The sequence below is a fragment of the Lissotriton helveticus genome, chromosome 10, assembly GCF_964261635.1.
Source record: "Lissotriton helveticus chromosome 10, aLisHel1.1, whole genome shotgun sequence".
NCBI lineage: Eukaryota > Metazoa > Chordata > Amphibia > Caudata > Salamandridae > Lissotriton > Lissotriton helveticus.
The window spans coordinates 234,022,983-234,042,091 of record NC_136071.1 but is presented as its reverse complement, the minus strand read 5'-3'; the positions used below and the strand labels follow the sequence as shown (position 1 = coordinate 234,042,091).

At 42.2% G+C, this 19,109-nt stretch overlaps 1 protein-coding gene across 1 annotated transcript in view; it reads left to right on the top strand.

The window, feature by feature from the left end:
- Positions 1–6,971, top strand: part of GID4 (GID complex subunit 4 homolog) — a 138,131-nt gene extending 131,160 nt beyond the window's left edge. The window contains exon 6 of the mRNA XM_078665192.1: positions 4,337–6,971. Coding sequence (XP_078521318.1) covers positions 4,337–4,400 — 64 coding nt within the window. The 3' untranslated portion in view covers positions 4,401–6,971. The remainder of the gene's footprint in view (positions 1–4,336) is intronic.
- Positions 6,972–19,109: the final 12,138 nt, after the last annotated feature.

The window sequence follows — 19,109 nt, the reverse complement described above, 5'->3', positions numbered from 1 at the left end:
TTGCGAGATCCGGACCCCTCGTTTCAATGTTAGGCTAAGTAAGGACACCGTCTGAGAGCCCTGCTCACCCCCTTAGTAGCTTGGCACGAGCAGCCAAGCTTCTCTCCAAGGCACGAGTGTACAGCAAGTGCAACCACACTCACAGCAACCCAATGATGTCACCACAAATAGACTCCACACGAGTTTGGAATAAAACATTATAATCTTTATATAAGAAAATATACGATATGACCACATGATACAAAACACACATCTAATAATGGGTAGTATTCCTTCCGGTGGATTGGTAGGTTCTAATCCCAACCACCACTTCTAACCAACAGTTAAGCTTATTTCTAACCGTTTCCAAAAGGTTAGGCAGGTCGTATTGCTAGAATCACACACTTTGCAAAAGAAAAGAAATACTGCAATGCGTAACGTTATACTCCTGTACCGTGCAATAGGGAAACCATGCCATACTTAGTGCCACAGTCATGTACTTTGCAATAGAAGGAATAAATGCAATGCGTATCATTACCAGCATGCCATGTGCAAGGAAGAAACAAAGCAATGCGTCACGCTGCAATTATGTACTGTGCAATGAAGAAATAATGCAATACGCCACGTTATAATCATGTACTGTGTGATGAAGAAATAATGCAATGCGCCACGTTACAATCATGTAATCTGCAAAGGAAACATAACGCAGTGCGTAGCGCACCAAGCATGTTGTTTGTCCGGCACAAATAAGGTCAGGCGTCAAACGACAGTGCGTTTCACCAATAATTTAAAGTGTAATATGACAGTCTAGGTGCTCCGTTAACAGCTGCCCCCAACATGGATCAATGATGACACAAAAGTACCGCTTCTCACTCCGGCCCAAGTACTGTCCCTCCTTTGGCCAGCACGGGCCTCGATCCGGGCCGAGAGTGTCCCTCCGAGCCTGCACCCCACCCCCGGTGGTGATCCACGCTACCTGGGGGCGGGGTGGGCGCTACCCCACTCTCCTCTCCTTCAGCGACTTGGGCCTTGATCCAGAACTTCGTCAATGGGCATGGCGAGCTCGGGCCGGCGGCTCAGCTCCTCCGGGGCTGCCGGTCCGCGCCGCTACGGTTTCACTCCGAGGGCCCAATGACCTGGCCCTCCTTCCAGCAGTCTCGGTGGATACCGAGACCCGCACTCAGCACTGTGGAGACTTACTTTGATTTCGGTGCACACACTACCCAGGCACTCCTCACCAGCGCCTCTGGTTGCACCTCGACACATACTCTGCTCATCCGAGACTCTCCTCTTCTCTGGTGCACACGATGACCAGGCGCTCTTCACCAACGCCTTAGCTGCACCACGACATGCACCCTGCGCGTCCAAGGCTCAGCTTACTCCTGTGTGCCCATGATCACAAGGCACAACTTCTGAGAGTCTCAAGCTGCAAAAGCATGCGCACACCGCGTTCCTTGGGACTTCTCCGGAAACTTTTATGTTCCTGTGTTTCCAAACCGGGAGCCAGCTCACCTCGGGCCCTTAGAGTTCAGGACACAGCACAAAGCACAGTCCTGTTCAAGAAGGGGGGGCACCACCCACTGCAATGTCACTTAGGTCTCTTCCTTAGTAAAAGCTACAAACGGCAGGCCAGCCCCAGATCACAAAGCAAGGGTCAGTCCTTCCAGCAGCCTCTTCAGCAACTTCTTCCTTGGCAGAGGTTCTTCTTGACCACAAAATAGGTCAAATCCTTTGCAGACTCAACCTGTCCATTTCGCCATTCAAAACGACACCAAATTCAGTTATTTTAGTTATACCCCTTCATGTCTTTGACGTTCTTTGTGCTTGGGGTCACCGACACATGTCTAAATCAGTTCTGGGTGTCTCCCTCCCTGTGTCACCTGTTTCCCTTTGATACTGGGGTCTGGATCCTTCCTCACTCAGCAGGAGACGGGTCAATTGGTTTATAGCACCAGCCCAGGCCTTTTCACCTCCCGGGCTTCTCCTCCCCCTAATCTCCAGATACAGGTAAGCCTGGTGCCATCTCAACCACTCCCTGGTTCAAGACCTCTCCCGGCTTCTCTCACCTTTCAGATCCAGACAGTCGATCCACATTCAACAGAGATGCACAGAAATGCTTGAAGCACAAAACTCACCCACTTTCTAAAAGAGTGGTTTCTGAACACACAGTGACAAAACCACTTTCACAGAAAGATGTGTTATGACACTGTGACTTCATACATACTAAACTTCACCTCTCCATTTTAAACGTATAGGAAACTAGGCTAATAAACACAACACCCAGCCTCCCCATTCTGACCTATGTGCAGGATGGCCTTCCAGCAGTGAAAAACTAAATGGAGTGTTTTTCACGGTCTGGTCTAACACAACTTAGTATATGTCCTGCCTTTTACTTACACTGCACCCTGCCCAGGGATTACCCGGGACCTACCACAGGGCACCTATGTGTATGAAAAAGGAAAAGTAAGGCCTGACAAGTGGTTGAACTTGTCAGGACGACATGCTAACTTGGCAAACTGCGCGCAGGCCCTTCTCTGCAGGCCTGAGTTCCCTTCTCCGCGCGCCTTTGCATTACTAGCCCTGGCACGCACAGTGCACATCACTCGGGACTTTACTAGTAAGGCAAACATACCAAAAATAGGCAACCAATTACCATTAAACTTTACACAGGCAACACTTGTACTTTGACACTGATCAGCAGTGACAAAGCACCCAAAGCATCTAAATTGGCAACTCTGTCAGGAAAACGGTCTAGGGGAAAACAAAAAGTTTAGGGAACTTTAGCCAAAAAGGCCAAGTCCTACACAGTATGTTATTAAAAAAAAAAAAAACTTGCTTGGGAATGGCAGTTTCCCCTCTTGTGGGACACAAATGTTTCGGGGCACTTTCAGTTGTTTTATGCCCTGCAGTATGTTTTGCGTGAACCTTCACCTCTTTGACAGTTTTCTCTTTCTCGCGCGCTCTCTCTCCCACACCCTATACTTAAGGTCTCATCTGAGACTGTGCAAGTTCTGTCGCATGCAAGACATTTTGTTTACTTAGGAGGCTAAGAGCCCACCCATTGCTTACCATAGGTTGACTTTATCCTCGCTCATTTCCTTGCTTCTATTTGGTCATTAAGTGCCAGCTTTGCTTCTTCCTGGTTTGTTTGTGGCTTGCTTCCTTCTTCCCCTCCCTCTTTATTTCTTGCCCGGTCCTATTCTGCCAGCAAAAAAAATAAAAATCACACCAACATTTGTCAAGATACACTAGGATGCTAACGGCATTGCACTCCCTGCTCTACATGGACTTTTTGGTTCGGTCTTCTTGCAAGTCCGCAACAATGAACTTCAGCTCGTATTAAAAACTTTTTTTTGTGAAGGTAGAGAATAATCCCATACTAAGAAAACAGATCACTGATCCTTGTGTCAGTGCACTTTCTTCTCACTTCCAGCGATACTGCACAGCTGTACAACATGACTGAAAGAAATTGAGAAGGCCATTAGCTCTCCAATAGGCGAGACCTATTGGCTTTGCTAATGCTTGCTTTTTGTCGTTGTACATTTTACATTGGTATCATCACTCTTATTTGAAAAGATGTAACAGGCATCCTTTGCTTGAGATTATTAATTGCCTACAGTGAAGGAACTGTCCTTCCAACAACCCTGTACAAAAAAATGTGGTTTACTCCATTTCTCAGCTTCAATTTATGTCTAATATATTTTTGTACTTTTGCAACATTATGAACTGCAGTTAATTATTTTGAACAAAAACAGTGTTTGTTTAAGCAGGTTTATTCCATGTGCAAAAAAAAGCTGAACATCTTTAATAGGCCTACCATGGTGTGTGTCTTCCTGACTTGCACTCAGTAACTAGGCACATTGGTTGAGCTGTTGAGATGGTCCAGTGGTGGAAAACGTGTTTTTCTCCTAATTGGCGAGCCCACGTCAGCCAGTTCTTTAGAGGACTGAAGTAAGACTTACACCATTTTTAATAGAGCAATGAAATGTGTACACACAATTATTTTTTCTCCTCATGGCAAGTTTACATGCACAAGTGTAGCAGTTAAAATAGCATGGTAGCGGTGTATCCCTGTAAATATACTAGTAAAAACAACGATATTGCTTCTCTCCAAAGCATACCAGTGTCTCACATTGTATTGTCTTTTTTTTGTTTTCTTGTACAGGCAACTTTGCTTTGTCACAGTTGTACAGGTCTTAGTTGAAAACTTTATAGTTGACCACAGAGTTATGGGAATAACTCGCTTTTTTCGATATGTTGACGTAATGCTTCTGAAAAGACACACTTGTTAAACATTCAGATCAGCTGGATGTCGCCCACCCCAAGCTATTTGTAACTGTTGTTTATTTCTTTGCAGGTATCAGTCTTTAAATCTCACACATGTTCCTGAACACAGTGCACCAATCTACGAATTCCGGTGACATTGGTACAACAGAGGAACGCTGCAATCGTGACAAAAGAGGATGCAGTCAGCAGGGAGACTCTTGACACCGTCCTAAGCAGCTGGACCTACTGCTCACCTCTCCCGATGAACAGACTGGACAGAAAACATGAATGTTGTCTGGCCCCAGAGCACCACTGATGGAGATAATTCCATCATCCAAGCATCCGTTTCCTTTTTAATCTGGTTTGTAGGATACCTTCTGTAACAACGCCCTTCATTTCTTGTTCTGTCTCATCGAGTCCTGCTCACGTGGCTTTCGTTGGGGGGGAAAAAAGTGACATCAATAGTGGTGTGTTGTGCATGTGTGTTCCGCGCCTTCAGAGAACCCTTGAAGGGTATGTAAACAGGAAAGACATGTTACATGGCGTTGCCTCTCTGGGTGGCTTGTAAGACACAATATGTGAGGAATTGAAGCATGTGTGTGGTGTTGGTGTTTGAGTTCTACAGACTTCTACTTGAGCTGCAGTGCTGATGGTAGTGCAGACATATGCTGCTAGTTGAAAAAGGGCTCTGGTTGGGTAGATGGTGTCAGCCATGATATGGATCCTCTAGAATGTCAGAAGCCACTTATCCTGTGGTAACAAGGTAACAATTCTCGTATTGTCCTTCAGGGGAACCAAACACCATCAGAATGATGGAAGTGGGCAGATCCAGCATTCTGCTTAAGTATAGGATTGCTCCTAACTTGAGCGTAATGCTTAAATATAAAAAGTAGAAATTAGTTTTATTACAAATTATTTTTGTGGCTCCTTTTAAGAGGATCCCTGTGAAATGCACAATGATTCTGAATTGCGTTCTTCTGTTTTCACATTGAAAATAGGGAATGTAACACATTGTTTTTCTATATATGAGCATATGTATATTTAATCTAAAAATGTTAATGAAAGTCACCCTACAAGTGTTGATCCACGCTAAAACAATTTCTACATTACATTTAGGATTTCTACTGCGTTTGTTGCTGTACAGACATTGACGCTTGATATTACCTCTTTGAAAAAGAAGCAGTTTGTCTTTTCAAATGATATTGGACTTTGAAATGCTTAAATACCTTGTTAAAGTTACTCAAGGCTTGTGTGCCAAAGTGCTGCTTTTTACTTAAAATGTCACCTCTGCATCAGTTCTGTATTTAGTGAGACAGATGCTGGGCTGCTGTGGTAAAACAATTAACCTGCATTTTCTGGCTGCTATGAAAATTGTGTAAGTTGGTGGTGCTTAGATTTTAAAAAGAAGAAATATATAAAAGTGTACATATGGATTGATATAGGCTCGTGGGCCTGGCGGCTACTGGGCAATATAAAGAAATGTAAAGCCCTACACCAGTTCATCTTTTTACATTTTATTTCAGTGCATCAGCTACATTATAAAAATGTTAAGTTCTGTATAATACATTGAGTGGGAAAGAGTTTTGTGTCATGTTTTACAGAATGAAAATGGTCATCTCTCACTTTACTGCAGTGTTACAAAATCATTAACGTCCGATCAATGGCAAATATGATTTTAAGCAAAAGCTGCACCTTTTTTGAAAATGAGATACAGAAATAATTTTGTAGCTCATTTCACGTGTCTTCGTATTATACAAGTTTTTGGCTACAGGAGAGGACGAGCAAATTTGCATTTTCAAATTAGCGTGCTGCTGGTTGTTGTGGTGGTCCTGATATTGTGTTGTCGTCTCGGTATCCTAAATTGCCTTCTCTATTGGGAAGCTCTTAGAGTGCGGTAAGAGGATGTAAAAAAAAATGTTTCCCCTTTTTTTTTTTTTTTTACCCCAGCAATAAAAAATAAAGATTTACTTGCAACAACTTATGATGTTCAAGCGTAAATGGACACGGCCTACAGTTACGCACTGTGCAAACAAATATTTGTATTTCATGCAAAAGTATTTGCAGATTTTTTAATGTTCTCCTTTTACATTGCTTGTCAAACATTATGTGCCTTTCATATGCTGTGTGCACTGTTTTTACTGATGGTTTCAGAAATCTCATGAGTTTCCATAATACATAATTTATACATTAACACCTGTTTGTATACATTGTATGTGTATTTGAGTTTTTAATTGAGCTAATAACTCCGCTGAGGCAGAGAATCGATGTAATTCATTTTGTGGTCTAGTTGCCACAGAGTGTTCAGGTCTTGATGTGAGGGTAACTGTTTCAGTCATTTGCCAGCTAAAATCCAAAATGAACGATTAATGTAATTTTCTAAAGTCTTCGTACTGGGGTTTATAATAAACAACTTGCCATAAATGAGAAATAACTTAATTTCTTTTAGCTTTTACTTTTCTTTCTTTCATTCAAAAATATTAATTTGTGACACCTTTATCTTTTGTTTAAAAAATAGTTTGGTAAGCTAAAATTTAAAGCATTCTGTATTGTGACCTTGTGGTAAAAGAAACAAACAAATGAATGGACAAAGGATAGTACAGTTTTGCAAGATATTTTTAGACAACTGTGTGCAATTATGAAACTATGTTAAACGAAAAGTATGTGTTTGGTTGGGAGATGTGTTTTGCAGAACTGTGCCACCCAAATAAAAAGAAAGTATTGGAAAAGGTTGTTTGAGTTCACGGTTTCATTACATCTAAACTAAAACTTTTTTTTTTCCCGTTAAAATCTTTTGTTTTTACTTATGGTTTTTCCATAACCTATTACTGGCATTACTAAATCTGTACTCTTGGATTAGTGTGGATTAATGGCCTGTTTTTTTTATTTTATTTTTTAACATCACTAAAATTGCAGATGTGGAAAGTGTAATATGCTACCTACTACCTTTGAGTGTAGAGAGTACCCATGGATTTCAAGTGTCAAAATCTTGTGGGTCATGATGCCCTTCCCATAACAATATAAATAAATTTATTTTACACTCTGCAGATGTGCATGTATGGTTTATGCCATGCTATTGTTTTAGTCGAGGTAGTTAATAATGTTAAACCAGAAGCGGAACAAGTTTTTAAATCCTTGCAGTGACATATCATATAATACTTTTCAGAGTCTGGTGCAAGTTGTTGCTTTCTGGAAAGTGATTTTAGAATCTGTAAGGCATTAATCAGTGGCTTCTCGTATGACTTGCACTATTTTCTAGTGATAACACATTTGCACTGCAGTAATAAATACTTGAATCTGTCTTATTAGTACGCTTTTTTCAAATAACGTTATGGGACCACATTTATTTTCACTATCATGACATGAATCTGTGCAATGCTGTGAGTAATATGCTATTTATTTCTATTTATTTCCTTGATTAACATATTTTGTTAGCTTTAAATTTTCCAATCCTGTACCACAGGAAACTTAATTCACAAAAAAGTTAATGGACATAGTGTATCATACATATCAGTCATGAGAGTGGGTAAATGTAGTCTACAGACTAGACCAGTCAGTACTAAGGTATAACGGAACTCTTCAATTATTGGGAACAACTCTTACATCGCGATTGACTCAATGTCTTCGTCATTCTTCCTATCACGATTGCATACGGGTGTGCAGTTTCACTTTCAGTGTCGAGCTACGTGTTTTAGCTGAAATCATGATGTGACCTCCAAGCTCCCTAGATCTCGTCAAACGTTTTGGGCAGCTCCTACTGGTATAGACCATCTTTTCTACTGTCAAACACCAGTCCTTATTTTACTGCTGTTGTTGAGTGCGAAGCAGAAGATTATCTCAGGAGAGGCGAAACTTTGAGTGTCATGGTGCCCCTCCCTTTCTCAACATTTGGAGCAAGTAGCTTATTACACCCAACATATATGCATGTATGGTTTATGCCATGCTACATTTTAGTTTGCTAGTTATAAACAAATACATTTTACTTTAACACAATGGGTTAAATTAGTGCAGTGAGATGCAATCCAAGTAATTAGGCTTTGTGGGTATAGCTCCAGTATATTTGTTTTGTGTAGCGACTCTGGAAATGAATCATTGGAGTGAAGTACTGTTTCCTGGAGTCAGTTAAGCTATACTGTGGTAATAACGTGGATTTGATTAACACACTGTAGTACTAAATGTCCGACTTTCTTCATTGGGCCACATTTATTTTCACTGCCACCACATATATTTATACCCACAAACATATGTGTATATAATTTGAGATTTCTGTATTAGTTTTGTAGAAAAGTTCTAGGTTCTTTGGGAGAATTTTCATGTCTGCACAAACATTCTTTTCTCCGAAATGCGCGTAAAAACGACTTCTGGCAGGCAGATTGTAACACAGTTTTACATATGTTCATAATGATTTGCTGTAGAGTGGTTACAGCAACTCCTCTTACATTTACTTTAACCAACAACACAAGCATTACCATGTATGTTGCCATTTTAAGTCGATCTAGTATCTGAGGGATACACAACGTTTGCCAATTCCCTCCGTCATGCAAGTATTGGGCTAATTTACTATCTTTACTAAGGTTGCATATCTAAATTACTTCTGCTAGAGTCCATTGTTTAGTGTGCTGTAGTCAGTATTCAGTGTATAGCGGAAGCTAATATATGATGATATACCGTTTAGATATCAAACATAAGATAGCCAAGTTATGCTTTATTTCTTTCCCTTTTTTAGCAACTGGATACATTTTAACCAGCATTTCTTGAGATTCAAGTTGAGCCCTTGATCCATGGGACAAGATCGGGCTTTCTGGGTTTCCCCTACCGACTTCTAATGGGAAATCTGCTAAGAATCTGGGAGTGTGGTACGAAGACAATTTATCCTTTTCCACCCAGGTAAAGACGCTCTCAGGCAGCTGCTTTGGCCTCCTCAAAACCTTAAGGAGATTCCTCCCTCTTCTTCCTAGGCCTTCTAAAGAGACGGTTATCCGTGCTCTGATTCTCTCCCGCCTCGATTATGCCAATGCTTTGTATGTGGGCATCCCGGGATACGCATTGAATAAACTTAGATGTCCAAAATGCGGACGCCAGGCTTCTCCCTGGATTTTCCAGTAGGAGTAGCGTGCGCTAACATCTATGCTCACTATACTGGCTTCCCCTAGCCGAACGGGTCAAATTTAAATCCCTGGTCATTGCCCATCGTGCCCTCCATGGTCATGGCCCCGCCTGTTTAGGAAAGCGGTTTTCCTTCTACGTCCCTCTGAGACAATTACTTTCATCAGCATTTCTTTTAGCTAAAGTGCCCCACTTCATTCGCCACAGGCTGGGCGGCTGTTCCCTTGCAGTGAAAGCAGCCCACGCTTGGAATGCCCTTCCTTTTGTACTTTGTGATACCCAAGACCCTCTGGCCTTCAAGAAACATCTAAAAACCTACCTCTTCGCCTAGTTTGGCGACTCCTCTTGGTCTTGCGTCGGGACACTCCTCGGAGTAGCTGCGCACGTTATAAAACTATATACAACATAACATGATGGTTTGTAATAAAATCACAACTGAATCCCTGAAATCACTAATTTCTCGACGCTATCAGGTGATGTAATAGAAATTGTCCACCTTGGACTTTGTTCAGTCATGGAAACATTTAGGGTGATCTACTGGGTTTAATTGTGTGCTTAGACTGTTGGGGAAATTGCCCTTGCTGAACACCCCAAAATACTTTGACCTCCAGGACAATATTTACTTTGGTAAAATAAGCTTTGCATCTGGTTCATCCTCCCTCAAACCGTCTCCAGAAAGTTTTGTTGTCTGTTTTTGCTTCATTGGCACCTTTCTAATTACTCTGTCTGACTCTTTAACCCAAAATCTAGCCCACTAGGGTTATAAGGCATATCTTTAGGAAGGTCTTTGCCACCTATAATTAAGAATGCTTGTCTCCTTTCCAAAGCTCCATCGTGTAACAGTTCCAGTCTGTCTAATTTGCCCATCTACTTCAACCCACCTGCATCTCTTTTGCCAGTAACTGGTCCAGCTTTTTGCACATCTTTGTTTTCAGATAATGCCTGACACGAGTCTGTTAATTTAACAGACTCGTGTCAGGCATTATCTTAAAACAAAGGCGGGAGTTCTGAAAGACTTAAAATCAGAATACGAGGCTGGTAGCGTGGAAGGCTCTCCACAGTGAAATCTGTGGCACGCAGTCCTAGTGAAATAACAGAGGTGAGCAGAACATAGAACTGCTGGCAGTTTGTGGCAAGTACGATTTAGGGCAGGAAACCGGAAGAGGGGATTTTGAGCCGGATTTTCATTCATGGTTCGATTTATTCCGGTACTGGCACCAGAAGTCACAAAAAATAGAGCACGTATTTTTATTTACAATTTTGAATTGCTCAAACTCCTCCTATCTGCAATGGAGTGCTTTACAGGACCACTAGATTTCATTACAAATTTGTTTATTTTTTATTTTTGCCACAGAAGATTGAATGGTGTGCCTCGAATCACATTGCTTGGCGCACCCACAGCGAGACTCGATCTTCCTTCTCTAGATGCAAAGTTGGCATCTATGGCCCAAATCTTCCCACCTTTCTTTGTCAAGCTAGCCCCTTATATGGGACAAGGTCTGCCTATGGTTTCAGGAGTAAAAAATGCACTGCTAGAAGAAACAGGGGGCATCAACTAGTCTGTACATCCAGAGGTCACTGCCCCATTGCATTCTGATGCCTGGAATGATGCCATTAAAAAAGGGGTACATAATGTAAAGCAAGAGTACAGCATTTTGCGTTAATACTTTTGTTCTCTGAAAGTCATACTTTCAGATTCAGGCACTGGCATCTGTTTCACTTGCACTCATTGTGAGTGGGTCTCTATAAGAGTCATCATTTCCAGGGTGACTCAGAAACAGTCAGGGGTTTCTTAGGCACATTCGTCTACTGGGGGGGTTCTTACTCTAAGTAACTAACTATAATCTGGGTAACTGGCATGCTTACCTTTGTCTGTATTGGCAAGGGAGACAGTCTGGTGGAAATATAAAAGATGAATTCAACATCTCTTGCAACCTCTTTCCTTCCCTCCAAAGCCCCTTGGCACAACTGTGTTCAGTCGTTCAGGCAAATTTAGCAGTTTCACTTCTGCTTTACCAACTTTAAAGTTCACCAGCCGCCACTGCTTTTATGTAGTTTCGTCACACAAGTGATTGATTTCTGAGGGGCTGTGCTTTGCAAGAGGGCGCTTTGGCTGTGAGTGTGTGGTTTTCTGTTGCTTTTCCTTTTCTCTCCCTGGAACTCTGTTCATCGCTGATGAATTATACCCCATGCGATGGACTGGAAGCCACGCCATGCACTAGAGCTTTGTTTGGCGCTCCTGAGTTCCATAGCGCCTCCCACATCTGGGAGCACCACGAGAAGTGTGCTCCACCTACGAGAATGTGGTGAACCCTGAAAAATCCACAGCTATGTATGTGTTCACAAACACTCTCGGAGCCTTTGTTGCACTTCTAAACATACCGCTAGTTCAGGTAGTTGTAAATTGTTTAATGAAAGTGGGAAAGTGCCAGAACTCACCAGTGTTTTCAGAGGGTCCACCTGAAGGGATTTCCTTGCAAGCAAAATTGTTTTCTACTTGAAGAAATGTGGCATGAAAAAGGTCCCCTTATGATGGTGGATTTTCATCTCTGCGTACAATCCATCGCTGCAAGATTGAATGTGAGCGGCCTGTGCTACTTGCAAGTCCCCCAGGAGTAAGCCTGTCTGTGTTGAGAAGAATGTCTGCAGAAGAATGCACTAGGAGGTTAAAACTAAAAACAAAGTCCTAACGTAAGGAAAGATAAATAGATACCCACTTACTTGCTGATTTGTACAGAGTGAAACCAGAAAATCTGGATAAAATCGTGGCTTCCATGATGAAATTGTGTGATTTTAGGCAAATATTTAATTCCACTAAGGTAGGTTCTGGAATGCCATTTCCTATGGGATGCTACCAGGCCATCTTTGATGGGAGTCTCAGAACGTATACTAAAGCAAATGGTGGATTGCATTTCCAAGGGATAACAGCCTTCACCTGTGGGGGCTGCTTCCTCTGTTCCATATCCCAGGTTGCCTATTTCAAAGCGAAATACTCTGCTAAAACAGTTTCCTTTGATTTAAGGCTGAAAATGAATGATTTTGAGTAAAATAAAGTGCCACAAAAATGCAGCTAAATTTCCATTTTGTGCCGCTAAATTTCCATATTTGTGCCGCTAAATTTGCTAATCCATGCCGCTATATCCTGGGGGGTCTGGTTAAAGCTTAAGCATTATTTTGGGTATACATTTGGATAGATCCTAATGAACCAAGTATCTCTTCAATGTCTCCCTCCCAGAGTGTTGCTGAGGATTTTAACATTAGTATAATTAAGATCAGTCTTTTTGTACTGGAGTCTTCGAGATCTCAATCAGGGATGAAATAGAGGATTGTTGCTCTCCTTGTCCAGGAGATTCCCTATCTGTGAAGATCGCTAGGCCATTGTACATTTGGTAAATCTCAACCGGCAGGCTTCGACTCACCTAGGCTTTACCGTGTTTCAAGTCCTGATGTAATGCCATTTCTCGGTCCCCCCACCCAAGGGAGCACCTATCTCTTCCTGAGTGAGCCCAGTAATATCAGCTGTGTCCAGATAGTTGTGCCACTGTTCTATGTCTTGCAGAGAAGTTACCTTGTGTGGAACTGTTTCAAGTGGTTGAAAAACAGCACTTGTCATTTTATATTGTACTTACTTTTTTTTCTTTTCTATGCAGAAGCTCAGGCTTTAAAAGCCAGGTCATACACCACTATTTTGTATGCATCTCTGTGTAGTTTTGTAACAATATTAGATATATGCTAATTTATCTAGGCTTATAAACCTCTAATACATTGCACTTTTCCTGTAACATTTCTGCCATTTTATTAGGTCTTGCCTAGGCAGCGTATGTACGGTCTGTTCGAGACCTGCTGTATCTACTTTGTGGGCTTACAGCCTGCTCCTCGCTTTTCATGTTTCTTTGTGCGTCCCTCTGGAAAGCTTGCTTCTGTGTGGATAATGTGTGGGTTTTTTGTCCCTCAAGTTCAAATGTTTATTGTTTCAGTTAATTAAAACCATAACAATATAGATTCTAAAAAAAAGAAAACGCAGTAAAAAATGTTTTTGTTAATTTCTTAAAACCATAAGTTTTGTTATCAATTATTAATATTCCAGTATATGCTGGGATGTATAATAAACAATAGTGCAAATTAATAATATTCAGATATTTATAAGAATACGTGCTTAACAATTAGTGGATCAAGAGCGGTAATTAGTCCGTAATCCGCAGTGAAAATAAAAGGATACTTTTCAGACATTCTCAACATACTTTTCAGTTTTCTAGATTGACCAGTAGTCACTCTCAAAGACCAGTCACTCTTGTTCAACGTTACTGGACAATGGCTCAAGATTCAGTTTTTAAAGCTTGCTCATGTACGGTAAGGAACTTTATCAATTGACAATTCAGTAAGGTGTCAGTTAGATCTTAGCCTGTATGATGGCAGATCTGCACGTCCTTATTATTATGATGTTAATAGTGTTTTTTAATAAAGTGACTCATGCTTTTAACAGGACGTGCAGACTAGATTAATGAAATCATCTTTACTGCTTCCACATAATCTACATTATTTTGCCCTTTATGGACCCATGTTGGCTGATCCACGATGGACGGCAGATTGCCTAAACGCAGGGCCATTAGTTGTAACTTTTGATAGACCGAGAATGTGATGTTTAGATATGGTGCTTGAGAAAGTGTCTTATAGTTGGTTTTTACCATCCAGGCATGTTTTCTCTTACTAAGGATGTTTTTATCTACTAGCAAAGAGTGACATTTTGCTGATTTGTTTATGGCTTGTTTGCTGGATGAGTAGAACAACTTAGTTTTCCAAAGCTCACCTGTGCATGTTGCTGATAAAGCTTTTTGTAGGTATTGATTGAAGGGAGACTTTTTAGCCTTCTCTAGTTACTTCCACAGAGCCTTATTCAGTTCTGATTTTGCTGCATTTTGCTTCAATCTATACCGTTGCTTAATGGTTGCGTACATTCTCCCCAACGTTTCATTGATTACCCCAAATTCTAATCTCCGCGTGACTGGAGACGCAGTCTGATGGATTTAAAAGACCCTTTTGTATGTTGAAACTTATTTATTTAGCAGGTCGGCGTTTTTCCCATGTAATGCAGTACTGCAGTACTACCGTATGATAACGATGGTAGCATTTTAGCTGTTATTGCTGCTAATAAGGGTTTAAATGATGGCCCCTTCAATTTTTGCTATGGTCCTGAACAAATCATAGGGCGTTTGTCCTCGGAATCATATATGCTTTTTGTTTCCAATCATTATGCCTGTTGTTGATGTAAAAACCCAGGTACTTGTAATTAGAGACTTCCTCTTGCTTTTTACCCTCTAATTGAAAGGGCGGTTTAGCCATCTGGTGTCTACTGATTAGCGTTTTTACTTTTCGCTGTATTTATCTCGAACTTATTGTCTGCTATGTATTCCAGCATTCCTGCGAGCAACCTTCGGAGGTTGATCTTAGTTAAGCTCATCAGGACTACGTTGTCCGTGTATGATAGGTGGGTTAGTGACAGAGTACCGAATTGGGGTGGATGTGAGGTGATATTGTTGTGCTTTTGTGCCAGGTCTGCCATGAAGAGATTAAAGCGATGCGGTGCCAGAACGCACCCTTGTTTCAGCCCTTTTGTGGTTGTGACCTTCCTTGATAGTCTTGAGCTGTCTCCTAGCTTTACGCTCATCCATGTATTGGAATAAAGAAGCAATATTCCTCTGAGAATATTTTCTGGGATTTTCCACGCACGCAGTTTTTCCCATAGCATGTGACGGTCCACGCTGTCGAAAGCTGCCTTTAAATCAACAAAACAGAGGTACAGTTGTTGTTTCCTCCGTTTGTATTTGTCGGCAATCAACAAGAGCGATAGAATGTTTGTGATTGTCCCAGTTCATTTTCTGAACCCTGTCTGATTGACTGGTATCAGTTTTAACTTGTCAGATCAGGTAATCAGATCTTCCAATATCAGTGAAGCGTAGTACTTTGCGTCTAAATCAAAAAGCGCAATTAACCTGTAATTGGACAGGAACGTTCTATCGCCTCCTTTAAAGATCGGTGTGATTACTGATCTTTGCCAGCTCAGCAGAATTTGCCTTACATTCTCCACTTCTTCAAATAGATTTTTTTAGTCTACCACTTCAGAAATCTGGTGCCAATTTGAAGATTAGTGGGGAGATACCATTTGATCCTGGGGCCCCATTTCCGCGACCCTTCAGGATTATTCTTTTTACATATCCTTGTTGGTAGCCTGAGTTTCCAGGTGCAGTCCCTAAGACACAAGTGCTCATCACTACTCCTTTCCTTTGTACTTTGTCTGCGTTCGGCACTTTAGTCTGGTGACAGGTTAGGGTGCTGCTTATGTTTTGTGTTACGGTCCTGACATTGTTCCTCTTCGTCCCCGATATTTACATGCTTCTCTTTACCTACTGGGTGTTTCAGAGGTTTGATGTCTGTGAATCTTTTTGTTAGTAGCGTAGCCCAATCTTTTTCTTGTACACTTGAGGTGATAGAGTTGACAGGCCGATTCAGACCATTTATTACTTCCCAGAATGTGCTTGAATAAATTTTCTTCGCGATGTGCAGTAGTTTAGCCCAGAAGTTATCCTTGCGTCTTCTTTTGTGTTCCCACAATTTCTTTTTGTATTCTTTCCTAAGATTACGTATTAATTCCCAGTCTAAGGGGGTCAGCTCAGTTACTTTCAATTTCCTAAGATTTTTTGTTAGTTCTCGCTTAAGTTTGAGAGCTTCAGTCAATGTTGACATGGTAGGTTTAAATTTCGGGGCCTGCTTTGATTTGCGAGACATGATTGTTATTAATTTGTCAGTGAAGCTTATCCACTTGTATCTTGTTTAAATCACTAGTTTCACTTTCTATTTTGAACCTCTGTAGTTAGACTTGCAGTTTGTCAGTGCTCCCTGTTGCCCATTTCAACCGTTTCAGATCGATTGAAAATGTACTTTCTGCAGTTGTCACACTAGTTTGATGCTTTGGTAGCTTTAGACTAATGTGAATGTTTTGGTACGGTGGTCGCTTTTGGTGGTAAATTCAATGACAAACCGGGTGAGAAAGGGCATGAATGGTAATGATATTGCTGTGTAATCAAGCCTTGATTGCGATTTCCCTCCGAGGTAAGTATACATTGGCAGGTAGTCTTCCGGTGTTCTACCGTGTATTATCCTCAAGCCCAGGTATTCAAGTGTTTTCACCTGTTATTGTACTATGTTGGGGCGAACCGACTTGAGCTGATATTGGGGTTGGATGTTCCAGCTCATTGTTTGCTGCTAATTTCTCATCCTTTTCTGGTGTATAGATTACATTTAAATCTCCTGTTATGATTTCCCAGAAGGGATTGATGTTTCGTATATCGTTGGTTATAGTTGTTAGCAAAGCAATGTGAGCTTTCTTCTCTTTCGCAGATGGATGTGCATAGGTGTTGATTAATAGTACAACTCCAGGTTCCTCTTTGACTGGTAAAGAAAGTTTAATTAGTTACACATTTGCTCCATAGGGTGCTATGTGCTCTGATATAATGTTAATTGCAGTTGAGACTTAAACTGCTAGCCCTCCTTTCGGACGTCCGCGCCTCCTGGGTTTCTCCGCTGTTGTGCTAAAATGTGTTAATCTTGCAAGAGACCACTCCTCCAGTGCTCATGTCTCCTGCAAGGCGATTATACCACGTCACCCGGTCTTGTAACGGCCTGCCGTCTTCTAGCCATTTCCTAGCTCCGACTATGTTCCATGAGATAAGATGGAGGGTTTCGACGTGGTTGTTAGTCGCCTGGTGGTCAATTTGCATTCACTTTATTCAGAGTGCCCGCAAGCCAACTCCAGTGGTCAATGTCAGGCTCTGTGATTGTCTTTTTTTCCGACATTGACCGCATTGCATCTTGTTGTCAATGGGCTGTTTCCCCTAACGTTCCGGAGGACTGAGTAAGCCTGTTCCTTTGTTTGCAGGCTGTGCCCTGAGTTTCCATTTGCGGTGGATTTTTCCCTCAGTGGGCCTGGGTAACGTGGTTTTGAAGGTTTCGAAAGCCTTATGCCCCATGTGTCAAATTGTTGTTTGAACGTCATGATTAGCTGGGTGACCTCTGCCGTTTGCCAGGTTGTGAGGGTTTGTTTGTTAGGGTTATCATTTCCTTTCTGGCAAAATTCCAAAAACGGTAGATGGGCTAAATTTAAGTGTTTTGGCCCGGGGATAGTTGCAAACAATTTTAGTATGTTGCCCCTGTTTAACACCTTCGCTGCGGCGGCTATTCCGCCGCAGCGCTAAGGGGGCGGGGGGCAGAGTGGCGCGCCCATGCTGGTGACGGAACCGCTCCGTCACCAGCCTCGGTTGCGCTGTGCTCATGACGGAGCGGTTCAGTCATGGCCCCGCCCGCTCAGTAGAACGCGCCGTGTAGGCGTGAAATCAGCGCTGCGCAGGCGCGTCGGGCGGGCCATGACGGAACCGCTCCGTCATCAGCACAGCGCCACCGCGGCTGATGACGGAGCGGTTCCATCATCAGCACGGAAAAGGTTAAGATGTCGTGTTGTCCCTGGGACTCATACTCGGTGTTAGTAGTATTTGTTGTAGTTGTTGTCCAGGCCACCAGGTGATGCTGCTATTGCCGACTTCTTGATCTATTCTCACCGATGTAGATGTTTGTGTTGTGTGATTATCATCATTGGACTTGTTTCTCTTTTCGACGTCTTGTACTATGGTAGTTAGTGGTGGCCTGATGCTCTGGGTTTCTCGTTTTCTCTTGCAGATAGGTCCTTTCTTTGGTATCTCTTTTTAGTTTCTAAGGTTGCTGCCCTTGGCCAGTTCCCTTGTTTGCTTTCCAAAGGGCCGCTTTCTCTGTGTTGTTTATGCTAAATCTAAGGTTTTCGTGTAGTTGGATGGTCCCTGTTGCAGGTCTGGGAGATGAGCTCTTAACACGCTGGGTTTAAGTAGTCTTGCAGTCCTTTGCTCGTGGAGTTATTTCTGCGTTGTCATTGATCCCTTGCTCGTTGCCCTCCTCACAGTTAGCCATGTTTTTGCAAGACATAAAGGTCTACTTCTGGCTCTCTCAAATGTTCTCGAAAAACACGTTAACCAGCATCTATCTCTATAGCTAGAAAGCAACGACCTGCTACACACCAGCCGGACGACATAGGAATCTATAACCAAGTCATAAAAAAGGCTGCAGACACGTATGGAGTGCAGCTAGAGGAGGAAAAACCTCAAGCTTGCTTCCTGTTGGAGACATTGTTACCATCCCAGACAAGAAGCTAGTTCCTACCCATGCTCCCAAGTGTGCTGGACCAGGGGAAGGAGGCCTTCAAGGAACCAATAGGCCACTACCCGTGTGGCAACTGTGTGTGCTGTCGCTTGACCACCAATACTAAGGAAGCAGACCTCGGCACAGACAACCCATGGAGGCTAAAAGACTTTAGTAATTGCAATACAGAAAACGTGGTCTACCTACTGACCTGTCCATGCAATCTGAAGTTCGTCGGGATGACGACAAAGAAGGTGAAAACACGGATCAGCGAACACCGCAGCACAATCTGGTGTAGGAAAACAAACACAAAACTGACAAAGCATTTCACAGAAAAAAACCATAGTGATTCTGATCTACGTTGGGTCATTCTGGAGGTGATGAAAAAACGCAAGACTGACATTAGACAACTACACATCCGGGAACAACGCTGGGTGTATAGATTTCATACATGGAAAAAAGGCCGTAATGACGAAATACCATGGTTACAGTTGGCAAAGTGACAGGCTTTACCGGATGTACAGAATCCTCATCTGCTCGCG